At 33.1% G+C, this 27,955-nt stretch overlaps 1 protein-coding gene across 2 annotated transcripts in view; it reads left to right on the top strand.

The window, feature by feature from the left end:
- The window catches only part of LOC145260502 (protein PALS1-like), a 608,074-nt gene that overhangs the window by 561,007 nt on the left and 19,112 nt on the right, over positions 1 to 27,955 (top strand). For both annotated transcript variants that reach the window (XM_080118617.1, XM_080118618.1), the window contains one exon: positions 12,983 to 13,063. In XM_080118617.1, the coding sequence (XP_079974743.1) occupies positions 12,983 to 13,063 (81 nt within the window). The remainder of the gene's footprint in view (positions 1 to 12,982; positions 13,064 to 27,955) is intronic.

Genomic DNA, 27,955 nt, shown 5'->3' with positions numbered 1-27,955 from the left:
GTCCAGATTGATCAAAGCTGATTGCTTCTGGACGTTTCCCAGCGCGATGCCGAGAACGCTCGCTTAGCTTTGAATTAGTTTCGCTTTTTATACGAAAAAGCCGAATCAACACGTGTGAAGCCAAAATAGCAATAATTTTGTAAAAGTTGATGTAAATAAATCTAGACGCGACGCGCTTTCCAAAATCCTAGCTATGTTTATCTAGGACCTATATAAACAGTTGTAAGCGATAGTAACGAACCCGGGACCGTGTGCGAGAAAAGCCTTTGCGAGACATACATGAAATGGTCACACACATTTTGCCTTTTATATATATATATATAGACTAGCGGGAGGTACCCGGCGTTGCCCGGGTGTTTAGTGGTGTGTGTGCTCGGGCGGGGGCGGGGGGGGGGTGTTAATCAAAACATAAGAATAAGCGAAGTAAATATTTAAAAAAAAAAATAAATGTTAAAACTTTAAAAAATAAAAAAAAACACAAAAGAAACTAACGTAAGGCAAACGAACAATGTTAAATGTAAAAATCGGAAAAACAAAAAAAGAAAACGCGAAACAGAAAAACTTTGTTAAAAAATGTGAAAAATAAAAAGCAAAAACAAAAAAACGTGAAAAATGGCTTAAATAACTCTGTTTCAATATTAAAATTTAAAAAATCGAGAAAAAAAGACATCTCACACCACGATTCGACCCCAAAACCTTTAGATAATGAGGCCGCGCTCTAAGCAACTGAGCTAAGACAATGTCAACGAAATTGTGTCGGTTTTTTTAATATTTAAACTAAATCATGTTCCGACGTCATTTGCGCATGCGTAGAAGCGAACTTGTCATGAGAGGATGGTTTTTGCTACACCCTCCCTGTAGAAAACTGATGATTTTAGGGTGAAGAAATTAATGTTTTTGGTCAATTTTTTGATATTTGTCGGGCAAAGGTTAGAACTTTAAAATGATACCAATCTTGTGAAAATCCGTGACAGGTGTCGAAAGTTTTTGCAAGACATATAAAGACACATACATACGTACACACATTTTCGCTTTTATATATATACTAGCGGAGGTACCCGGCGTTGCCCGGGTGTTTGTAGGTGTGTGTATGGGGGGGAGGGGAAGTAAGTAATAACCCTGAAACGATGTTAAAAAAATCGGAAAATCCCCCCCCCAAAAAAAAAACAGCGAAAAAAAACGCTGTGTGTATAGGGGTGGTAAACTAAAGAATAAGCGAAGTAAAAAAAAAAAAAAAAAGAAACGTTACCCGGGTGTTTAAAGATGTAAAAGAAAAAAAAATAGATTGGTCACGAGACAAATAACCGCTAAATGAGGTCATCGCGGGAGCGTTACGAGATGACGTAGCAGTATTTTATTTAATGCTGGAAAGCTTTTTGGGGTTTGTTTACTTTGTTTCAATGCAGGGCAGTTTTCGCTTTCCCAAGGTGATGGTGGGGGAAACCAGCTCCCCATTTAAAGGGGATTGTCCAGAAGATCAAAGCTGATTGCTTGTGGACGTTCCTGGCACGGTGCTAAGAACACTGTGTTAGCTTTGAATTAGTTTGCGCTTTTTATACGAAAAAGCCCAATCAACACATGAGAAGCCAAAATAGCAATAATTTTGTAATAGTTGCTGTAAGTAAATCTAGACGCTACGTGCTTTCCCAAATCGTAGATATTATTATATAGGGGGTATATAAACAGTTGTAAGTGATAGTAACCCTCCCGGGAGCATGTGCAAAAGAAGCCTTTGCGAGACATACACGAAATGGTCACACACATTTTGCCTTTTATATATATAGACTAGCGAGGGGTACTCGGCGTTGGAAACTCCGGGGGTTAAAAAAAATAAAAAAAAGTAAGTATGAGGATCGATGAGGCAAAGTTGTAAATTAAAATGTGAAAAAAAAAAAAAAAAAAAAAAAGGCGACGTTAACCATTGCCCCACCGCAAGATGCTAACGGAAACACGTTTGAATTTATTTAATTACTTGGATTTGGCAGGTGCCCGTTTTAATGAGTTAATGAGGTCAAGTTTGACTGCGGGATAGTATTTTCCCAAGATGTTATAGGATGTTATAGGAAAAAGACTAACCCACATGCGGCGAGCGACAAGTGTTGAATATTTATCTTCCCGAAATCAAGCAAATTAAATAGACAACTTTGTTAACTCTGAGATATTACGATTTATATGTGATATAAAAAGTTTTAAAAAGTTGTAAAGCGAGCGACCACTTCTCAGAAAAAAGCTTTTTGTAGACATACAGAAAAAGCAAACACACATACATACATACATTTTTGCTTTTATATATATATATATATATATATATATATATATATATAGGATAGATGACTTGAATTTAAGTTTAAATTTTTCTAAAAAGTCAAGTATCATACTCCAATTATGCTCTAAACAGAAACCTTCATTTCAAACGCGCCCCTATCATATCAAAGAACCTACTGTTTATTTCATATATTGAACCTTTCGTCTTGAGTGGTAATAACACTTCTGAAATTCACTTGTGATGTTAGGCTGTGTAAGGCGTTAACTTCGGTTCAAATTACCATTTCTTCTTCCATCAGATTATTTCGATCGTCGATTATAAATATTTATCGAAGACCTTCCGATACAAAACCTATCTAATAACACTGCCAGGCACATGAAGTTCCTTTGTGTGAAATTTCATGAAAATCGGCCTAGTCGTTTTCGAGTCCATAGGGAACGAACACACAGACAGAGTTCCTTTTATATAATAGAGATTATAAAACAAGCGAATAAATAAAAATTATGATTATTTTTTTATTATTTTTTTTACAAGATTTCATAACAATTGATTTGATTTTGGGAGCGTGCTATTCATGTTGCCTCAATGCCAAAATTGATATTGATCAATGAGATCAATATCAGTTCAATACATACGATGATTGGAAATTCAGAAATCAGTTTTCATTCTGATTACATACTTGTCAATAATCGAAGAACTGTGAGACGATTCCTCAAATAGAATTTCATCTGTAATGAAAAAAAATAGTTTTAGCATTGAACGTTTTAAAATTATGACTTTCATTGGATTAAAAGATATTAACAAAAGTGGACATGCCCCAAAAGGACGAAAGCATTTACAGACAGTTAACATTGCTTAAGCTTGAAAAACTGTACCATGGTTCTGACTTGCCCCTATTGACGATGGTTGGATCGTTGCTAAGTGCCAAGATCCATGTTGACAATTAATATAAATGTTTCTAAAATGTCAGATAACCTGTTGACAATGTGAATGTTTCTAAAATGTCAGATAACCTGTTGACAATATAAATGTTTCTAAAATGTCAGATAACCTGTTGACAATATAAATGTTTCTAAAATGTCGGATAACCGGTTGATAATATAAATGTTTCTAAAATGTCAGATAGCCTGTTGACAATATAAATGTTTCTAAAATGTCAGATAACCTGTTGACAATATAAATGTTTCTAAAATGTCAGATAACCTATTGACAATATAAATGTTTCTAAAATGTCAGATAACCTATTGACAATATAAATGTTTCTAAAATGTCAGATAACCTGTTGACAATATAAATGTTTCTAAAATGTCAGATAACCTGTTGACAATATAAATGTTTCTAAAATGTCAGATAACCTGTTGACAATATAAATGTTTCTAAAATGTCATATTAACACGTTGACAATATAAATGTTTCTAAAATGTCATATTAACATGTTGACAATATAAATGTTTCTAAAATGTCAGATAACCTGTTGACAATATAAATGTTTCTAAAATGTCATATTAACATGTTGATAATATAAATGTTTCTAAAATGTCATATTAACACGTTGACAATATAAATGTTTCTAAAATGTCATATTAACATGTTGACAATATAAATGTTTCTAAAATGTCATATTAACACGTTGACAATATAAATGTTTCTAAAATGTCATATTAACATGTTGACAATATAAATGTTTCTAAAATGTCATATTAACACGTTGACAATATAAATGTTTCTAAAATGTCATATTAACACGTTGACAATATAAATGTTTCTAAAATGTCATATTAACATGTTGATAATATAAATGTTTCTAAAATGTCATATTAACACGTTGACAATATAAATGTTTCTAAAATGTCATATTAACATGTTGACAATATAAATGTTTCTAAAATGTCATATTAACACGTTGACAATATAAATGTTTCTAAAATGTCATATTAACATGTTGACAATATAAATGTTTCTAAAATGTCATATTAACACGTTGACAATATAAATGTTTCTAAAATGTCATATTAACACGTTGACAATATAAATGTTTCTAAAATGTCATATTAACATGTTGACAATATAAATGTTTCTAAAATGTCATATTAACACGTTGACAATATAAATGTTTCTAAAATGTCATATTAACATGTTGACAATATAAATGTTTCTAAAATGTCATATTAACACGTTGACAATATAAATGTTTCTAAAATGTCATATTAACATGTTGACAATATAAATGTTTCTAAAATGTCATATTAACACGTTGACAATATAAATGTTTCTAAAATGTCATATTAACACGTTGACAATATAAATGTTTCTAAAATGTCATATTAACATGTTGATAATATAAATGTTTCTAAAATGTCATATTAACATGTTGACAATATAAATGTTTCTAAAATGTCATATTAACACGTTGACAATATAAATGTTTCTAAAATGTCATATTAACATGTTGACAATATAAATGTTTCTAAAATGTCATATTAACACGTTGACAATATAAATGTTTCTAAAATGTCATATTAACATGTTGACAATATAAATGTTTCTAAAATGTCATATTAACATGTTGACAATATAAATGTTTCTAAAATGTCATATTAACCTGTTGACAATATAAATGTTTCTAAAATGTCATATTAACCTGTTGACAATATAAATGTTTCTAAAATGTTATATTAACCTGTTGACAATATAAATGTTTCTAAAATGTTATATTAACCTGTTGACAATATAAATGTTTCTAAAATGTTATATTAACCTGTTGACAATATAAATGTTTCTAAAATGTTATATTAACATGTTGACAATATAAATGTTTCTAAAATGTTATATTAACATGTTGACAATATAAATGTTTCTAAAATGTCATATTAACATGTTGACAATATAAATGTTTCTAAAATGTCAAATAAAAGCATTAATATGTTGAATATTGTTAGATTTCTTTTTACTAATCTTACCAAGGTGTGTGCGTTTATATATACACACACACACACACACACATATATATATATATATATATATATATATATATGACTACTTCAGTTAATCACATAAATTAATATACGAAAGTATAATTTTATGCGTAAATTTTAAGTATTTACTTCAACAGTGCTCGATACATAGGTAGATCTAGGTAGTAAGTTATAAAAATATATATGCCAATTAAACTACACAAAATATTCCACGTTTCATCCACGCTAAGCCTGGCGAATCTTAGCGTGGATGAAATGCAGAATATTCTATGTAGCTTAATTGCCATATATATTTTTATAACTTATATATATAGTATGTTTAGAGGTACAAAATTTCTAAACACATTTGAACATTAGCAGAAGTTTCTAGAGTTCTTTTGGCTATCATCTCATCAGGAGAAAAATCGGTAGCAGTGAAAAATAATATTAATGGCGAAAATAAAGAGCAATCAGATTTTTTTTTATAGTTAAGGTGCCAAAATAACGATTAAAATAAACAATTTAATTCAATAAACGAGTGGAAGGTGATTAAAATGGCACCTCGTGGGAGGGAAAATAACAAAAGGAAGGTGGTCAAAGTTCCTCAAAGAGATTTAACGCTTTTATTGATTTCTTCTGCCGACACAAAGAATGGTTTCGAATGGCGATAGTGACAGATTCCAAAATTTTTAAATAAAAACGTTAAATCTCTTTGGGAAACTTTGGCCTTCTGTTTCCTTACAGTATTGTACAATATGTAATCTAAAATTATTTCAAAATTTTCGTATGTGTGTGTAGGTTTTCTAAATCTGTATGCTTTTGCAAATACTTTCAATTCTGTATGTATATCAATGTGCTGCCGTCGTCTAAATGCTATTTAATATCTTGCCTAGACAGCCATTTAGTTCGGGATCGCAAAAGAGTAAAACAGGCGCATTCCATTTCAAGAAAAACTATTTGTTTATCTCTCAGTGAAACAGGTAAAAATCTTAAAGAAAAACATGAAACAAACAGGTGAGTTTCGCTGCGACAAAGAGGAAGAAATAAGTAACATTACGGAGAAAAAAAAGAAAAGAGGAGAAAACCAATCTAACAAGTAAGAAGTCTAGAATGGTAGACATAAAATGTACGGCGGGAAGGAATTACCATGAATTGCAATGCTAATAAGAAAATAGTAGGAAATCTAGCTAGCTTTAAATTGCATGGAACTACAAAATTATAAAGGAAGATATCGTCAAAGAAGGGGCTAGACAAGTAGATTGAACTTAAACAATGAAGAAATTCAAATAAACATACCAAAATTGTGTAGCAAGGCTGAGAAATGAAGCAAGCGTCTGTTATAGAGCAAGAGGAGCAGGAAAGATCGAAAAATCCGCTAAGAGGAAGTAAGTCTTGTAGCAACTCGCGTCGCCAAGAAATAGATAAAAATGTATTGAAAGGATTAAAAAAAATCTAGAAGGTTCGAAGTAGTTTAATAAGACAAAAGGAATGGGGTAAAAAATAAACAACAAAAAGGTATGTTTTTACGACGTACCCTAATGTATTAGAAACACCCCAACCTCTCCGTGTTAAGAATGGGTTTCGGAATAAACATCCCCAACCTCGAAAGCCTTTCTTAACATAGGGAGGTTGGGGGGGGGGGGGTATTCCGAAAGCCTTTCTAAACGTGGGGTGGCTGGGGGTGTTTATACTACGCTAGGGCACGTCGTAAAAATTTACCAAAGGAAAAGAAATAACGTCACCGTGAGTCGAGAAAAGCGACACAGTTGCAAAACATGACACTTTTTACAATTAGAATTTTTTTAAATTAGAATTTTTTTAAATTAGAATTTTTTTAAATTAGAATTTTTTTTAAATTAGAATATTTTTTAAATTAGAATATTTTTTAAATTAGAATATTTTTTAAATTAGAATATTTTTTAAATTAGAATTTTTTTTAATTAGAATATTTTTTAATTAGAATATTTTTTAAATTAGAATATTTTTAAATTAGAATTTTTTTAAATTAGAATTTTTTTTAATTAGAATATTTTTTAAATTAGAATATTTTTTAAATTAGAATATTTTTTAAATTAGAATATTTTTTAAATTAGAATATTTTTTAAATTAGAATATTTTTTAAATTAGAATATTTTTTAAATTAGAATATTTTTTAAATTAGAATATTTTTTAAATTAGAATTTTTTTTAAATTAGAATATTTTTTAAATTAGAATATTTTTTAAATTAGAATTTTTTTAAATTAGAATTTTTTTTAAATTAGAATTTTTTTTAAATTAGAATATTTTTTAAATTAGAATATTTTTTAAATTAGAATATTTTTTAAATTAGAATATTTTTTAAATTAGAATTTTTTTTAATTAGAATATTTTTTAAATTAGAATATTTTTTAAATTAGAATATTTTTTAAATTAGAATATTTTTTAAATTAGAATATTTTTTAAATTAGAATATTTTTTAAATTAGAATTTTTTTTAAATTAGAATATTTTTTAAATTAGAATATTTTTTAAATTAGAATTTTTTTAAATTAGAATTTTTTTTAAATTAGAATTTTTTTTAAATTAGAATATTTTTTAAATTAGAATATTTTTTAAATTAGAATATTTTTTAAATTAGAATTTTTTTAAATTAGAATTTTTTTAAATTAGAATTTTTTTTAATTAGAATATTTTTTAAATTAGAATATTTTTTAAATTAGAATATTTTTTAATTAGAATATTTGTTAATTAGAATATTTTTTAATTAGAATATTTTTTAATTAGAATATTTTTTAATTAGAATATTTTTTAAATTAGAATTTTTTTAAATTAGAATATTTTTTAAATTAGAATATTTTTTAAATTAGAATATTTTTTAAATTAGAATATTTTTTAAATTAGAATATTTTTTAATTAGAATATTTTTTAATTAGAATATTTTTTAATTAGAATATTTTTTAATTAGAATATTTTTTAATTAGAATATTTTTTAATTAGAATATTTTTTAAATTAGAATATTTTTTAAATTAGAATATTTTTTAAATTAGAATATTTTTTAAATTAGAATATTTTTTAAATTAGAATATTTTTTAATTAGAATTTTTTAAATTGTTTGTTACGATATAACAACAAAGTTTATATAAATAAATAACAATTTCACTGTATGCCAAAATCTAATATCTTATTCATCTCACCAATTATTTTTTTTTTTTTTTTTTTAAATTAAAAACTTAGGTATTTTTAATAATAACTAGCAGAGTGACCCAACGTTGTTCGGGACTGAATGAATGTTTCACCCTCCTATACTTTTATTGTTATTGAAATTTGGTGAAATTGTCCTTTTTTTTTTTTTGCCTCCTCTAGTAAGGGATACCCTCCCCTCAGTGTACCGAGATTAAGTTTCATATGCTTCCCTGCAGTGACTTAGTTCGTAATACGTTGTAATCTACATTGCACTATAGAGAAGCTACGCTTGATTCTATAAAATTATCTGTAAAGACTGGCATCAGTTGAAGTTTCAAATGCAAAAGTCAAGTATCATAGTTCAGTTGTTCTCAAAACAAACATTCATTTCAAACGCGCCCCTGTCTTATAAAAGAATCTAAAGCAGATTTTATAGGCTGGGCCTTTCTGTACTTGTGATGGTAGGTGGTATAAAAGGATTAATTTTGGTCAAAATCGAACTTTCTTTTTTAATCAAATTTTGTTTGATTATTGATTTTCGATACTTATCAGGTGCGTTCTGATACAAACTTATGTAAGAACACTCTCAGACGCATGAAGCACCTTTGTTTGAAATATCAAAAACATCGGCCTGGCTATTTCAGAGTCCATAGAGAATAAACTCTCACATACGCAGAAAAAGTTCCTTTTTATATAATACAAGGTGGAACGATAAAATTGTCGACCTAGAAAAGACGGCAAGATTCCATTTCCATTTGATGAAAACCAGTTTTCTTTTTGGTTGCAGACCATCTATTAGTTGGCCAGTTGTTTACACATCCCAAAAGCGATACGAGTATTCTATCATGTCTGAGAGTGACTTAATGTTCAATGAGCGAGATCGGAGATGCGTCGCTGTACAACTCATGCTCTCTACTGATCCATGTTATGACAACAGGACCATTGCCAGTACCCTGAAAATGCAAATTCAGACGGTTCAACGCTTGAGGGATATACCCAGGGTGATGAAAACAAGGTTTCCCGCCATGGTTATGGTCTTTGGTGTGGTTTCAAGTGAGGACCACATCATGCCACCTCATATCTTCGAAGTCGGCTTGAAAGTCAACAGCAAAGTGTATCTGGATGTGCTGAAGAGTGTGGTGATCCCCTGGTGCAATCAGGTGGCCGCTGGCAAACCCTGGGTGTGGCAGCAGGACTCTGTACCTGCCCACAAGTCCAAAGAGACCCAGGCTTTGCTTCAGAAGGAGTGCTACAACTTTGTACTCTTCTCTCACTAGCCCTCCTCCTCCGACCTGAACCCGCTGGACTACTTTGTTTGATCATGTGTCACGAACATCACCAACATGACCTCCCACAGCACCAAAGCCAGCCTGATCGCCGCCATTCACCGACTATTCACTGAGCTCCCACCAGCGCTTGTGGAGAAGACATGCACCCAGTTTTGGATCCGTATCGAAGCGGTGATTGAGTGAGGCTGAAGGTGGCTACATTGAATAGATGTCGGCTTTACTACATAATCCAGTTACCTGAATTGATGTTTTTCAATAAGAGTTTTTAAATAAAGTTGCAGTGTTGTTTTATTTTGGACGACACTTTTATCGTGCCACCCTGTAGTAGAGATAATAATAATTTTTATAATAATAGATCTGTTTAATTCGCATTTGTATGTTGGTATTTGATATTTTTCCATGGACTCATAAGACAAAACAAAGTTCTCAAAAAGAAAAATGCAAAACGACGTAATAAATAAAATTCAGAAAAAAAAACAACTCGCATCAAACCATTTTCAAATGGGCTGGCATCTTGTCTTATGAAGAAAAGCCATCACAATTACTACTACCCTATCGAATTTAATTCTATAAAATTCATTTTTGCGTACCAGTTACAATAAAAATTTCTATAAAATTCATTTTTGCATACCGGTTACAATAAAAATTTCTATAAAATTCATTTTTGCATACCGGTTACAATAAAAATTTCTATAAAATTCATTTTTGCATACCGGTTACAATAAAAATTTCTATAAAATACATTTTTGCATACCGGTTACAATAAAAATTTCTATAAAATACATTTTTGCATACCGGTTACAATAAAAATTTCTATAAAATTCATTTTTGCACACCGGTTACAATAAAAATTTCTATAAAATTCATTTTTGCATACCGGTTACAATAAAAATGTCTATAAAATTCATTTTTGCATACCGGTTACAATAAAAATTTCTATAAAATGCCTTAGTCGAATTTTTAACTAATAACTATTATATCATGGAAGTAAATAGCGCAAAAAAAAAGACTTGACGCTATTTGCGTTTTAAATTTCTAATAGCTGTGTTCATTGAAAAGCAAACAAACAAAACATTTTTTCACTATTCACTAATAACATCCAGTGTGAATACACCTGAAAATAGTCAGAGGTTACATCAGCCGAAACTTTGTGAAAAAAAAAAAAAAAAACAACCGAGAATAATAGTCCAAATAATACAAAAAATAATTATAAATCCTCATCTCAAAAATATATATTCATCATAATTGTATATGTTAGGAGTATTACGTTTGTATACATCCACCCGATCGAAGAGTGACAATCATGCTTAAATATCTATCTTAGTTATCTCCCTCCTATTAAAGGAATTAAGTTAAAATGCCTGTCTTATTTTGTTGTCTATATGAAAGGTCCAGTAATTAGTAAATATTAGTTTTTTGTTTTTTTTCTCGTGAACGAAACAGATCTGTAAAATATACGTAAGTTTTTATTTTGGAAAGAATAATTGGTAAGACTTTGGAATAAACAAAACTTCAAACAAGGAATTATAAGAAAGAAAAACTTAACACATGGATATTCCCGGATAGACTCTTTTCATTAGAGGATAAATATTAGTAAAAAAAAAAAAAAAAAAAAAGAATCTATCACTGAGTTAACATAAATTTGAAAATATTAAAAAAAAAAAAAAAAAAAAAAACATTTTGTGAGCTAAAAAGTAGTTACGCACTTCTACAGAATTGGGACAATATTTTGTAGACGATAAATTGTTTCAACTGATTTTTTATCAATTCTAATAAGTTACAATGGTAGCTTCCAAATTATGCAGTCGAAATTACCTAAATATTACTGAATTATCAAACAAAACAACTTTAATCATATTAGCAGGTGAAAATTTTCCGCCATCTTGTTTTAAATCAAAACGAAATTTACCTTCCTTTAGAATTCTGTGTTTTACGATCGTTTTCATCAAATTCTATTTTTTATTTTCTTTAATGAATAATTTTCTACCTTATCGATTTTCGTAATCTTTGGATATAATCATCTTAAAAATACGAGGAATACGTAGATACCATTGTTTTCATGTGAAATACAGTATTACGATTTCCGAACTTTCGTCCCAATAATGTAGAAGCGGTTTTTTAATATAATTAACTAAAATACAAATGAAATTAGAAAAGAAAAATAATAAAAATAGATTATTTGTTAACGTCCGCCAGTCTCAGAAATCTTAAGTAAAACTCAGAATTGATTACATAAGTACTGAAATATTCTTGAATACCTTTTCCTAAAAAGCACTGTAAGATTTATTTTTAGTTATGCAAAAAGGGTGTTTTAGCTGATAAGTCATAATTAATGAATGTTCTAATGAAATAAAAGTAGAATAAATATACAACAAAAACTAATAAGAGAATAATTCTTACCAGAATAGTAGCAGGAACTCGTTATGAAGTGAACGACCAACAAGAAGCTGTCGTTTGGAAGAAACAGCTTATATTGTAGATAATAGTGTTTATCAGCTGTTTTCACTTGTGGGTTATTCTATTTTAGCCTTCAGATAATGTCAAGTCATTAGGAGAGAACATGCATCACTTTGGGGCCTTTCTCTGAACATTTTTTGTTTGTTGTTGTTTTTCACATATCTGCCCCCCCCTCATTGATATAGAGTCTCATTATCTGAATTGCATTTAAATTAAATGAACTGCTCAATGCAATAAAAACTGGACGTTTAACAGTTTAGCATTTCCCGTGTTCAAAAATTTACCTTATAATGAGTGAGCGTTTCAAATTTTCATCTGAAAACAAAGAAAAGCTACATAAATACATAATAAACATAAATTAAACATAAATTAAATTAAATATAAATAAATAAAAAATATTAAAAAAAAAAAAATAAAGTAATGGTGTTTTAGTTGATCTCCTTTTCACCAAAGAATGCAATACAAATCCGGTAAATAAAATGACTGTATTCTTTCAACCGTTGATCATATTTGCTAGTCGAAATTTGATTCTGGGTAGTTTTCTTAAAATCTGAACCAATAAATCAGAATTAACGAATTTTCTAAAGAATTCAATACAGATTGAGTGGTTCTAATGTTTGTGACTCAACGGGTCAGGAGCATGTCTTGCATAGAACGAAAATGCACAAAATATATAAGTGCAAAAAAAAAAAATAAATCAATAAACGTAAAACTCGTTTTCCTTTAATTACCAATGAAATTTCCACATGTATCATTGATATGGTGTCAGTTTGGTTAACTTTGATTTCGTCTGTTTGCTTGTTTTTATTTATTTATATGTCTTTTATATCGTTTTTCTTTTTTACATTTCCAGACAGGAATGACGGGAACGATTACTTTTATGATCGTACCCAATTGCAGTGTCTACTCGCACATACCCACCAACAACAATACAGTAGGTGTTGCTCCTCATCCTCTGTTTCTGTGATCTCTGATTCATCCGTTTAACTAATTGGTTACTCACACTAGAGAGTATCCTATATCTTTACTAAGACACAATTCGTCCCTGCATGAAGTATTGTTGCCACATCTTGGCTGGTGCATCTACCACTAGTCTTTCTCTTGGGGGTCCAAAACAGACTTTTTAATCTCCTAGGTCTCGCACTATTGTCAAAGTCCAACCTCTGTCCCATCACCGCAATGTTGTATTCTTGTGCCTGTTTTACAAGTATCCTTAATAGAATGTGCCCACCTGAATTCGTAGCACTTCTGCTACCTTGATGTACCTCCTCCCAAATAACTTAACAAGCAGCAAAATCCCACTTCTTCACTGTTGAAATTGCCAGATACTAAAAAAAAACTCCTCAAATAGCTTTTTTCATTCAGAGTGTTTGTCTTTGTAATTTCTCTCTTACTACCTGTTTCCCCGACTGCATCAACATGTAGAAATTGAATGTAATGTGAATCAACATCTTACCGCACAACTCCCCACTTAGGGTTGTCCTATAAATTTGATCCTTGCATCTTTATGGCAATGTGCATTGTTTGGGGTGTATTACATAAATAAATAAAAAAAAAATTGAATCTTACTTTTGTTAAATGTTGACCAGGCCACACCGAAGAGGTGCTGGTCGATGATTATTCAAGCCAAAACGTTCTGTCGGCTAAGATATGGTTTAGAATAATCTAAATATTCAGATATTTATTTACAAACTATTAGTTACCAGCAATGTGAACTTAAAAATGTTATAACATAGTTGACAACTTAGAAATAAAAACATCAGGTGGTTGTTTTAGTAATGTATGACGTCATTTAGAGGGAGGGGAAATGATCTTTTTGAAATAAGTGGAAATTAGTGAGTCAGTCTGAGCCGAGAGACAGACACGGTCTACAGATCGTGATGGCTCCGAGTAGAGGGGGGCTCAGAATCAGCGTTGCAAGTTTCCAAAAGGGAAAAAACACTCTGGAATAAAAAGTTGCCAAAAAATAAAGCCCGAGACTCTGTCGTTTTACGGGGAGAATTTCCCATTGCAACATCCTATCAAACAAGATCAAAGATGGACCAGATATGTTCCCGATTGGCTGATGTTGAAACACCAAATATGTGTTATTCATCCTTTGTGTTGTAAAGGTATTTATGCATATTTCTTTTTTTTTTTTTTACATGGAAGTCACCACTTATCAAGGCCCGGAGGCCACTCGGGGATAAGGGTTATTGCATGTACAGTAATCAATGGGACAATATCGTAGTAATCACTAGTAATGGAGATCTGATAAAGTGTCTTACTTAAGGGGGCGGTTCATCAGGAATTTGTTTATATTGGACTTGAAGACATCCAAGTTGTAGTCAGGTGGGAAACAGGCAAACGGAAGAGACTTCCACAGGCGTGCACTTCTAAGAAAGAAGTTTTGTTCATGGAATCTACGTTTTGAGTTAGGCACAGATAAAGAGTGGGGAAAATTACTGACAGTGGTTTCAGCTAGACAGGTGTTTTTCGTGAAAGATTGGCGAGGGGAGACCAGAGATTGGAGCTCAGACGAGCACTCCCCATGGAAATAACGATAAAATGACAGGCTCGCAACGTCCTTTCTGTGGGAGAGAGATTGCAGGGAAGAGAAAGGGGCACCCCCACTAGGCTACAAAGTCTATTTTGTACTCTGTCAAGACAAGATAGGCTGTTTTTAGCAGCTCCTGCTCAGATATGGCAGCAGTACTCCATCCTTGGACGTACTTGGCTTTTATATAGACAAAAAATTGCATCAGCAGTAAGATATCTACTGGAGCGGTAGAAGGATCCCACCATTTTTCCAGCGACCTTGGCAACAGATTTGATGTATGTGTTCCATTCCAGATCATGAGTAAAGGTCAAGCTCAGAAGTTTGTCAAAACATTGAGCTTCCCCTAGACGAGAGCCATCCATTTCAAATTGATGTCAGATGGGGATCAGAGCATTGATGATGTAAAGATAGGAGCTTGGTTTTAGATGCATTAAAAGTAACACGCCACCTCTTCCCCCATTGTACCACACGCTCAGGATCAGAGGAGAGAGAATCAGAGAGAACTTTGTCATTTACAGCCTTTGATGTGTTGCCATAGATGGGTATGTCAACAGCATAGATGTCAACAAATGATTTAAGTATGTGTTTTAAGAGATCATTGATGTCGATCAGAAAGAAAGTTCAGTCCAGGGTGGACCCTTGAGGGACACCAGCATTAATACTGTAGGCTTCTGATTTCTGCCCATTAACCACTACTCTTATGAGTCTATCAGAGAGAAATGATTTAATAATTGAGAAAACATTTCTAGTTATACCGTAGCTGGAAATCTTTTGAAGCAGGCCTTTACCTTATCAAAGGCCTTTAATATGTCAAGAGCAATTGCCCTAGAAAGGAAACCTTTGTCGAGAGATTCATTAATCCTATGAGATATAACCGTTAGCACATCTGCTGTAGATCTTGCAGAACGGAAACCATATTGCATGTCACTAAGAAGGTTATTTCTGCTGAGGTGGTTGACTACTTCTTTATTCAATAATGATTCCAGCAACTTATTCATGACACACAGGAGACTCAATCGTCTGTACTAAGAGGGAGATGACCTGTCACCTGAATTCTTAAATACAGGGCATATTGATGACGTTTTCCAGGGTGTTGGGAAGCAATTCTCCTTATGACAACGCTTAAACAGGTTTGTAAGTATGGGGGCAAGTTCTGGTCGAAGCTTTTTCAACACTATAATTGGAATACCCTCAGGGCCAGTTGCTTTACTGAAATCAAGGTTCTTGATTAGTTTGGCGACCTCACGCACAGATATTTTTATGTTGCATAGCGTGTTGTCTGTTATAGGAGGAAATACGGGGAGTTGATGGCCTTGGTCGCATAGGGTAGAATTAGCTGCAAAGGTCTTGGCAAATAGTTTGGCTTTGTCTGATGCTTACGAGATGACCTCAGGTCCATTAATGATGGTTGGGATAGAACGCATACTTCTGTTCAGGATTTTGTTTGCTATTTGCCAAAACTGGTGGGAACCAAGCCGCTGCTCAGCTACTTTGGATTTAACGGACTGAGTATATAGCTATGTATATTCTTGTCCCATCATGAACTGTATTTAAATGTACGTGCACACACAACGAACTTTAGATAGACGATCACAACACTAGACAGTCATAAATGAACACATGTATATACACACGTCATATAGATGACTGTGATATATATATATATATATATATATATATGTATATATATATATATATATATACACACACACACACACGCTCTCATACAGTCTAACCATTAGACAACACACTGTACATATAATAACATTAAAGAGAATCAGTTAAATAGACACCCGTATATATAATGTTGTACACCCACCGGCTATACAACACTTTCAGAATGTTACACCTGATAATACATTTCTAACGTTCTCCAGGAATCAACATGTTGTAGCCTCAGTCACAAAGCAGACAAAGAATAGAAAAGAACTTCAACTCGCTTTTTTTCTTTTCATTTTTTTTTTTTTTTTTGTACAACGACATTCATTTCCTCATTCATTCTCTTGTTACCATTGTGACATCTCTCACGTGATCGTCTTCTCAAACGTCATCCACACCTGAAACGTGATCGATTTTTAAAGTCTTTATTTTTCCCTACCGATGACGTCATTTCGCATGCATTTGCGTCTGTGCTATGTTACACGTTTAGTAACCGTTATGTCCAGTTTGTTGTCAAAACGAAATGGCTTGTTCTGGATTTACTTTTTATGTAACTGCCAACTTGAAAGATCTTTTTTTTTTTTTTTTTTTTTTTTTTACAAAGGCATCACCACATTATCAAGGCCCAGAGGCCACTCAAGGATAAGGGTTAAAGAGTGTACAGTAGAAGTTGGTCAATATAGTAATCATTAGTAATGAAAATTTGGTAAATTTAATAACTTATATGGAACGGCTCATCAAGAACTTATTTACTTTAGACTTGAACAAAACCATATTGTAGTCAGCCGGAAAGCAGGAAAACGGAAGACAATTCCACAGGCGTGCAGTTCTAAGAAAGAAGCTTTGTTCATGGAATCTACGTTTAGGTTTAGGCACAGATAAAGAGTGGGGGAAATTATTGATAGTGTTTACAGCTAGACGAGTGTTTCTTGTGAAAGTTTGGCGAGGGGGGACCATAGATTGAAGCTCAGTTGAACACTTTCCATGAAAATAACGATACATCAGAGACAAACTCGCAACATCTCTTCTGTGAGATAGAGGTTGCAAGGAGGAGAAAAGGACATCTCCTACGAGGCTACGAAGTCTATTTTGAACTCTATCAAGGCAGGACAAGTACTTTCTAGCAGCTCCTGCCCAGATGTGGCAACAGTATTCCATCCTTGGACGTACCTGGCTCTTATATAGATAGAGAATAGCATCAGCAGTGAGATATCTACTGGATCGATAGAAAGATCCCACCATTTTTCCAGCGGCCTTGGCAACAGATTTGATATACGTGTTCCATTTAAGATCAGGAGTAATGGTCAAGCCCAGAAGCTTGTCAAAACTTGAGGCCTCCTGAAGACGAGAGCCATTCATTTCAATTGATGACAAATGTGGATTAGAATGTTGATGATGTAAAGAGAGAAGCTTGGTTTTAGATGCATTAAAAGTAACCAGCCACTCCTTTCCCCATTGTACTACGTGCTCAAGATCAGAGGAGAGAGAATTGGAGAGAACTTGCTCGTTTACTGTCTTAGATGTGGTACCATAAATGGTAGTGTCGTCAGCATAAATGTCTACAAATGATGTAAGGATATGATTTGGAAGATCATTAATGTAGATCAGGAAAAGAGTTGGGCCCAGGATGGATCCCTGAGGGACACCGGCATTAATATTGTGAGCTTCTGATTTTTGCCCCTCAACTACTACTCTTATGAATCTATCAGAAAGAAATGATTTAATAATTGAGAAGACTTTTCCAGCTATACCATAGCTAGCGATCTTATGAAGTAAACCTTTATGCCATACCCTATCAAAGGCTTTAGATATGTCAAGAGCAATTGCCCTAGAAAGATTGCCACCGTCGAGAGATTTGCTAATCCTATGCGATATAACTGTAAGGACATCTGCTGTAGATCTAGCAGAACGGAAACCATATTGAGTGTCACTAAGAAGGTTATTTTTGTTGAGATGTTTGATTACTTCTGTATTTAATACAGATTCTAGCAACTTACTCATGACGCACAGGAGACTTATTGGCCTGTACTGAGAGGGGGATGAGCGATCACCTGAATTCTTAAATACAGGGCATACTGATGAGATTTTCCAGGGAGATGGGAAACTATTCTCCTTAAGACAACGTTTAAACAGTTTTGTAAGTATGGGCGCTAGTTCAGGTTGAAGTTTTTTGAGTACTATAATTGGAATACCATCAGGGCCAGTTGCTTTACTGGAATCAAGGTTTTTGATTAGCTTGGCAACATCACGTACAGATATACGTATATCACATAGCGTGTTTTCTGATACAAGAGGAAATATTGGGGGTTGGCGGTCTTGGTCGCAAAGGGTAGAATTAGCTGCAAAGTTCTTGACAAAGAGTTTGGCTTTGTCTGATGCTGACGAGATTACCTCAGATCCATTGATAATAGTTGGGATGGAGCACACGCTTCTGTTCAGAATTCTGTTTGCTATTTGCCAAAACTGGTGGGAACCAAGCCGCTGCTCAGCTACTTTGGACTTAACAGATTGAGCATACAACTCTCTTGCGTTCCTTATTACTTTCTTACAATGGTTGCTGGCAGTCCTGAAAACGGCTTTAGTTTCCATACATCTATTACGTTTGAAGCAGTGGAAAAAGTGATTTCTGTGCGCAATGGCAGCAGCACATTCTGGAGAGAACCAAGGCTGGCTGTTAGGTTTTTGCTGAAACTTTTTAGAGGGTATGAAATGGTCAATACCTACAATTAACCATTCAGTTAGGTCTAATACTATAGAGGACACATCCTTTTTAAACATGGAATGCAGAGGTAGATCAGATATAAATGTACGGAAGCTATCCCAGTCAGCCTTAGTGTATCGATATACTGTACGATGAAGAGGTACGTCTGGGGACTTATTACATTTCATTTTTATCTTAATTGATACAACAGAGTGGTCGGAAGATCCAAGAGGCGACAGAACAGAAACTGAACATAGTTCAGGGCAAGTTGTGAGAAAAAGGTCTAGTAGGCTCGCATACTGGCCGTCATTATCGGGCACACGGGTAGGTTCCTGAACAATCTGAGTGAGGTCATAGGCAATGGAGAAATCATGACAGAACCTCCCCTCATCATCGGTCTTGTTTGAGTGGGTCAACCATTCGACGTTGTGAACATTGAAGTCTCCACATACATGAATGTTAGCTGAAGGATAAGTAGAAAGGACTTGGTCAATTTTCTCAGATATGCTTTGAAAGATAGTAACTCCGCTGTTTCTTGGTAGGAAAGGAGCTCATATCGAGGCTATGAGCATGTTTAATGGATGCATGTTATGTTTGATTTTAAACTCAAAGGAATATATTAAGGCTGATGTCTAATACTGTTTGGTTTACTTGATGGGTTGTGTCCTTAGCAGGGTTGGGTGGCTCAACTTGATGGACACTTGAGTGTGAGGGAATGAAACATCAGAGAAAATGCTTGGGCAAAAAAAAGAGAAGGGTAAGTATCAAGTCAGCTTAGTAGAGAGTTGTCAGCTCATTTTAAATGAGATTTGTTTTGTTTTGGGGTCTTTTTGCTTTTGTTTTTTTATTTTTTTTATTTTTTGTTTTTTTGGGGGGGGTCTTTTCCTTTTTTGTCTGGTCTTTTCCTTTTTTGTCTTTTTCTTTTTCTTTTTCTCTACTTTTTCTTTTCTTTTTCTCTACTTTTTCTTTTCTTTTTCTCTACTTTTTCTTTTCTTTTTTGTCTTTTTCTTTTCTTTTTTGTCTTTCTTTTCTTTTTTGTCTTTTTTGTCTTTCTTTTCTTTTTTGTCTTTTCTTTTTTGTCTTTTTCTTTTCTTTTTTATTTCTTTTTTTTCTGTCATCATAAATCGCCAATTACATTTCTCGTTAACTTATGTACACAATCTTTAAATCCACTTTAATTTTGTGGATAATGTTGATTGAAAACTCTTAACTGATCATAAACCCTTCACAACATAAGAGATCACTGCATTGTTTGGTGTAGATTTTTAAATTTCCAATTTAACCTTTAGCTGACCTATATCTTACCTGTCTCGCATATGTTTGTTCATATCGAAATCAATAAATGCAAAAGTTGGGCATATATCGTGCACTAACAGCAAAGTAAAAAAAAATGTCCTGTTTTAAGTTGATTTTACTTTATGCAAAAGACGTTCTGATGATCTTAAGAATTTTTACAATCTTATTTCATTTGTTTCAACTGGTATTTTGTTTTTTCTGCTCTGCAACCAATAGTAACAATATTAGATGATTATTCAGTAAATATATATGAATATAGCACTTATATTTGTAATTAGATTCTTTAATCTAATTTCTCCATAATGAAGTATTTTTACTATATATCTAAACTAGCCTTGGTGCCCGGGTGTTTGGAGGTGTGTGTTGAGCAAAAAACAAAAAACAAAAAAAAAAGTAGTAGTAGGCAGACAGGCTCGAACACGTACCATGAAGGAGGAAAAGGACATGAAAAAAAAATGTGGCGTCTTTGCTGTTACGTTCATCGCCAGACCAGAAGTGTCGAAGGTTTAAATTAAGGCTAGTCAATCAAAAAGAGGGGATGACTTTAGAAAATATCGGTGAAAAAAGCGACCCCTCTTTGTAAAAAAGTGCCCAGTTAAGGGTGAAGGAATTAATGTTTTTAGCCAATTATTCGATATTTGTCGTCTGAAGGGTCAAACTTCAAAATGATACTGATCTTGTGAAAATCCGTCGCCTCTGTCGAAAGTTTTAGGCAGACATACAAACATACATACATTTAAACAGACAGGTGAGATTTATATATTATAGATAGACTAACGGAGGGTACCCGGCGTTGCCCCTGTGTTTGTAGGTGTGTGTATAGGGGGGGAGGGTAAGTAATTACCCTTTAAAAAATTTGGAAAAACCAAAACAAAAAAAATCAGAAAAAAAAACATGCAATCTCAAGATAACAACGTTGTGTGTGTAGGGGTGGAGTGTAAGAAAAAGCCTCGGTGTTTAGACGTGTAAAAGAAAAAAAAGTTTTGGTTGGAAGGTGGGCTTGAACCTGAAGTCTCGAGGCTAAGGTGGAAAAAAAAAGCTCGACGCGTTACGCGTACGCCAAAGAGACAAAGTAGTGACAAAATTAAATGTTTAAAAAACCAGCATGTTAAACTAATATGAACGTTTTCTAGGTCAAACATGATGTCATGGTCACAGTAGTCGTGGAAAAGGCAAAATGAAAGAAGGATTTTTTGCTACACCCTCCCTGTAGAAAACTGATAATTTTAGGGTGAAGGAATTAATGATTTTGGACAATTTTTCGATAATTGTCGGATGAAACTTGGAGCTTTAAAATGATACCTATGTGGCGAAAATCCGTGGCCCATGTCAAAAGTTTTTGTGAGACATACAAACGCACACACATATTTTCGGTTTTATATATATATATAGATTAGCAGGGGTATCCGGCGTTGCCCGGGTGTTTCGAGGTGTGTGTGCTCTTGAATCAAAACTAAACCGGGGGGGGGGGGTACAGAAAAAGTTTTGGTAAGTTGGTAGGATCGAACCCGAAGCCCTGAGGTGAAGTTGGAAAATAAAATGTGAAAAAAATATGACACGTTAACCACTCAGCCAGTTGAATTTATTTAAGTAAGAAGAGAATTGACAGGTGCCCGCATGGTAGTCATAGAGTTAACATTTTGTGCGAGCATTACGATGACGACGACGACGACGTAAGCAATAGCTATTCAGCAGTGAACATTTTCTGCGGGACAGTTTTTAACGAGGTCAATAACCCAATTTGTTTGTTTTTACCTAACTTTGGAGAAAAACAGCTCCCCCGTTTATTAGGGGAATGTCTCGTCTCGAAATGAAAGCAAGCGTCTGATATGATGATGGTAAGCCGACATTGACCAAACGTTACATCACTTTCTAGAGACCACTGGCCATCGGCCAAGGATTCGAATCGTTTTGCTTTTTTTATACCGAAAAACGAAAGCAATATGTGGCGATCCCAAAATGTTGAATATTTAACATTTCAAAGTCGGGCAAATTAAATAGACGGGTGACACCTGTTCATAACTTGTAGATATTATAATTTTGATGTGATATAAAAAGTTTTATAAATGAGCGACGGCCTCAAGAAGCCGCCAAAAAAAATCCTTTTGCGGACATACAGAAAAAGTGAACATACATACACACATTTTCGCTTTTATATATATAGACTAGCAGGGGATACCCGGCGTTGCCCGGGTGTTTGGAGGTGTGTGTGTGTGGTCACCCGGATGTTTGTGTCTGGGGGGGGGGGGTAAAATTAAAAAAAGTTTTAGTAGGTAAGTATGAACGATCGAACCCGAACCCTTGAGGCCAAGTTGGAAATTAAAGTGTGAAAAAAAAATGTGCGACATTAACCACTAGGCCACCACGAAATACTAACAGAAACACGTTTGAATTTATTTAAGTATTTAGAATTGACAGGTGCCCGTTTTAATGACTTAATGAGGTCAACTTTGACTGTGGGGGTAGTATTTTACTTACTGCGAGAACGCTTTTTTTTATGTTTTTTTGGTTTCCCCATCTTGGGGGGAGGACCAGCTCCCCATAACAAGGGGATTGTCCAAATTGAATAGCAATTGTCTGATATAAAGAGAAACTCCACATTGATCAAAGCTGATTGCTTTTGGACGTTCCCGGCGATCGCACAAAGCTCCATTTCGCCTTTATTATTATACGAAAAAGCTTAATGCACATGCGGCGATCGAAAATTGTTGAATATTTATCTTTTCAAAGTCGGGAAAATTAAATAGACAGATAACGTCGGTTGTTAACTCATAGATATTATCATTTAGGCGTGATATAAAAAGTTTTAAGAAGTTGCAAGGCGACCGATCGGTACTCTGAAAGAAACCTTTCTTGGACATACACGAAAACGCACACACACACACACACAAACATTTTCGTGTTTATATTTATAGACTAGTGGGGGGTACCCGGCGTTGCCCAGGTGTTTGTAGGTGTGTGTGTATTTGGGTAAATGAAAAAGAAAAATCGTTGGCCGGGTGTCTGTTCAAAAAAAAAGACAAAGCCTTGACGCGCAATTGGAAAATAAAGTGTGAAAACAAACGTGCAACGTTTTTGACGAGTTAATGGCATCAACTTTGAGTGCAGGACAGTGTTTTATTTACCGCAAGTCTGTTCGCTTCTGTTTTTTATATGAAAAAGCTTAATGCACATACGGCGATCAAAAATTGTTGAATATTTATCTTTTCAAAGTCAGGCAAATTAAATAGACCGGCGACCTCGGTTATTAACTCGTAGATATTATCATTTAGGCGTGATATAAAAAGTTTTAAGAAGTGAGTCGACCAATCGCTTCTCGGAAAAAAGCTTTTCTTGGACATACACAAAAAGCGAACATACATACATACACACATTTTTGCTTTTATATTTATACTAGCGGGGGGGCGTACCCGGCGTGGCTCAGGTGTTTGTAGATGTGTGTGTTTGGGGGGGGAAGGGGGTGATCAAAACAACCCTTTTTAAAAAAAAAGAAAAAAAAAGTTTTAGTAGGAAAGTAGGCTTGAACCCCGAACCTTTGACGTGGAGATGGAAACAAAATGGAAAAAAGCTCTGGGACCTAGCCATATTGGCCACGAGAGAAGAGGAATGAAAAGCATCTTAATTGAAAATTTATAAAAAGAAATTAGCAGGTGCGAGAAACTTAAGTTGCGTGATGTTTGACCTTGAAACATGATGCGGCTGCAGAAAAGCGAAAGATACACGGGACGCTCTAAAAATCTGAAAAGAATAGCACGTGAAAGTCGGGCAAATTAAATAGACAGGCGACCCCCATTCGTAACTCATAGATATTATCATTTAGACGTGATATAAAAAGTTTTAAGAAGGAATGAGCCGACCGAGAAGTCCAACGAAAAAAGCCTTTTACAGACATTCACAGAAAGCGAACATACATACATACGCACATTTTATCTTTTATATATATAGATAGATATATTTATAGATTTATATATATAGATAGATAGATTTATATATATAGATAGATAGATTTATATATATAGATTTATAGATTTATATATATAGATTTATAGATTTATATATATATAGATAGATATATTTATAGATTTATATGTATATATAGATTTATATATATATATATATATATATAGATTTATAGATTTATAGATTTATATATATATATATATATATATAGATTTATATATATATATATATATATAGATAGATTGATAGATTTATATATATATAGATAGATTGATAGATTTATATATATATAGATTTATAGATAGATTTATATATATATAGATTTATAGATAGATTTATATATATATATATAGATAGATAGATAGATTTATATATATATAGATTTATATATAGATAGATAGATTTATATATATAGATTTATATATAGATTTATATATATAGATATATATAGATATATATAGATTTATATATATAGATATATATAGATATATATAGATTTATATATATAGATATATATAGATATATATAGATTTATATATATAGATATATATATAGATTTATATATATAGATATATATAGATATAGATGAATAAATACGAAAGTTTGCCTTATTTCTTGCACTAATGATAAAGTGAAACACGACTTATTCCAAGTGAATTCATCTTTATACAATAGATTCTATTGCGATATCTTTCCCATCGCCACAATGTTGCTTCCCTGTTTCTGTTTTACAAGTATTTTAATGGAATGTGTTCTGATGAACTCATAGTACTTGTGCCCCCTCGATGTACACACTCGATTAACCTGACAAGCAGCAAAATCCCATCCCTTCACTGTTAAAGTTCCTAGATAACAAAAAGCCTTCTACTCTGATAGTTTCTTCCCTTAGACTGCTAGAGTTTGGAATCCCCTCCCTGTTTGCTCTTTTCCTGACTGTACTAAGAAGTTCAAATGTAATGTTAACAAAGATTTCTCTGCTCCACTCCTCATAGACACAAGCTCAAATAGTAGCCCCTTTCAGTCCACGTGGCAATATGCCTTGTTTGGGGTCTGTCAGCGTTCCCCGATAGGGTTACCTTAGGTAATTAGCAAGAAAATAACTCCTTCTCAAAGAGAAAGGCAAAGCCTTGGAGAGTAGACATCCCAGAACTGCGCAAGGCCAAAAATATACCGCAATCAACAGGGAAAAAATTGTTGATTTTGGTGCCAAGGGCAAAAATGCTATAACAAATTTTGTCAAGTGATAGCAAAGTGAGCTCGTATGGCATAAAGATGACTAAAAACATCTGTTTGTGAAAAGTTTATTTAATTCTTTTGACATTAAGTATTTTATATGGCGTTCTTCAGATGGTCAAAAGCTAAGAGAAAAAAAGGTTCAGATTGAAGCTTATATTTCAAATTAATTTATTGCTCTGTTTTTTTTTTTTTTTTTTTCTTTTTTTCTTGTAGAGGATTCAAGAATTATTCTGTTATTGTTTTATAAACATTATCAACTGTCAAAGAGTGCTCTATTCGTTTACAAAGAGCCTTATTTATCTGTAGGGGAAGAGGTATAGATAAGAATAAGTTTCTGAATTTTTTAGATGAGGCTTGGTTATTCATATTATTTGGATTCATCGGATTACTGCTCTCATCTTGAGTGTGATTTTCACAACGTTTCAGTCGATGTAACCTCCGACCTTCTTTAGGTGTATCTTGTCGGACTCAGGAATGTTTCTGTCAAACTCGGGAATTTGGACGGAATTTCGAGCAGAACCCTTTATTTACTTCACGGGGGTAGCATGCTCTTGTTCCATCAGCCATGACTGGATAGAGGGTCTAAGTAATTCGCAATTGTATTTTCCGGTCGCCCACACTGAGGATTGAACCTTCAACCTTCAGGAGAATATCATTTTTTACAATTGATTTTTCCAAGTCCTCTAACCACTACGCAGAATAGGTTAGTAAGCAAAGAAGAAACTAAATAGAAGAAAACTGAACACACAATTCTGCTCCTTTTGATCCGATATTTCGTTTCAATTATGAAACTTTGTCAAGAATAATGATTTATTGTACAGTCAGATAAAATATACAAAAGTTAGAAGTTGTGGTGGGAAAGAGTCATGCTTATGAGGGGGGGGGGTAAAGTGAAGGAATGTAGTGCTGTTGGAGGGAAAACAAGGTTGATAATAAGTAGGATGTTGGAATCTAGCCATCTAACACTTACTGTTGGCCAGTTTTCAACTTTGCAGAAGTATTTCTTTTTAGTTTCTTACATCAAGTGGTTTCATGCCTTGTCTGGAGCGATTTCCATTAAAAAAGAAAAAAAAATGAAATATGATTCATGATAGAATAAGTATAAAGTGTGTAGAGAGGAGGGGTGTGGGGGGATCGTCTAGGTGAACAGGTATCAAAGGAAAATGAGGAGGAATGTTATGGTTGGTTCTGAATGATGAGAAGAAGAGAAAGGAAAAAATAGAGGAGAAAAGAAAGGACAAGAGATAGAGGAAGGTGTAGTTGTAAAGGGTGAAATATCATGGGTATGGGCAGAGGAGTAGAAAGTAAAAAGTCAGTGTAGTGTGAATTTTTATGCAGATTCAAAGTTTATATTTTGTTTCCTTATAATGCTGTTGGGTCTTGTGCAGAATTCTCACTATATTAAAAATAAGAAGCTCTGCATGGTGTACGTACCCATGACAAAATGAAAATATCATTAGTGCTGGGACGATTAATCAGAATCGGGAATCGGAAAAATCAGAAGCTTTGGGGGTATCAGAATCAGAAAAATTATAGCCTAATTTCCAATTCCAAACAGATTCTTTCAAATTGTTAAATAAAAAATGAAACAAACACAAATTGTTTTTTTTTTTTTATTAGAAGTTGTTTCTTTACAACATAAGACTGAGAAGGGCTACAGAATGAGAATCATTTATAGATTTAACATTGATTAGCAGAGTTTAATTTATTTTATTTATTGGTCATTTATAACTTGCCTATTGCAAGCCATTCCCATTCGTTAAAATGTCTATGTCCCCCTCATCCGAGGGAGTTCATATGATTATTAACAAGTTTTAAATGTTCTGGGCGGGGGGGGGGGTTAATTTCGTTGGCGCCAGCTGTACATTGGATGTTTGTCATCTGCTTCTTTTGAAATAATTAAAGTTTTATGGCACGTTTTTGGACACAAGGAAATCCTCAGACTCTCCAAACCTAATTTAATTTGTTTCTATTAGTTTTTATTGTACACAAAGTAAATATTCTAGAGTTCACTTGCCTATTCAATATCACAGATGTTAAAAAGCTTTTCGCACCTATTTAATAAGTGGCCATATGGTCTCTATTAGAGACTTTGGACTTCAATATCAAAGATTTAACATGCTTGGACTTTTTTTTCTGGTGCTGGTTTTGTATGATCACCACATCTTTTAAAATATTTCATGTTTCCTTATATTTTGTTTGGTTTTGTTAAAAGTGAAAACAAATGAAAATCTCACAAGTTTATCAAAACTTTGGAAGAAGTTTGTTAACTTAAAAAAAACTTTCATTTACATTTAAAATGCCCAAAACATATGAGATTCTACTTTTTTAGGCGATTATGTGTGAGCACACTGAAACGTTATTTTAGAATTTAGAATTGGGGGGGGGGGGTCAGTTGTGCATATAAATATAATGTAAACTGATCCCATTTCAGT

Source organism: Euprymna scolopes, chromosome 36 (genome assembly GCF_053919585.1).
Source record: "Euprymna scolopes isolate OS-2025 chromosome 36, ASM5391958v1, whole genome shotgun sequence".
NCBI classification, from domain to species: Eukaryota; Metazoa; Mollusca; class Cephalopoda; order Sepiida; family Sepiolidae; genus Euprymna; species Euprymna scolopes.
This window is presented reverse-complemented; position numbering and strand designations above follow the sequence as displayed.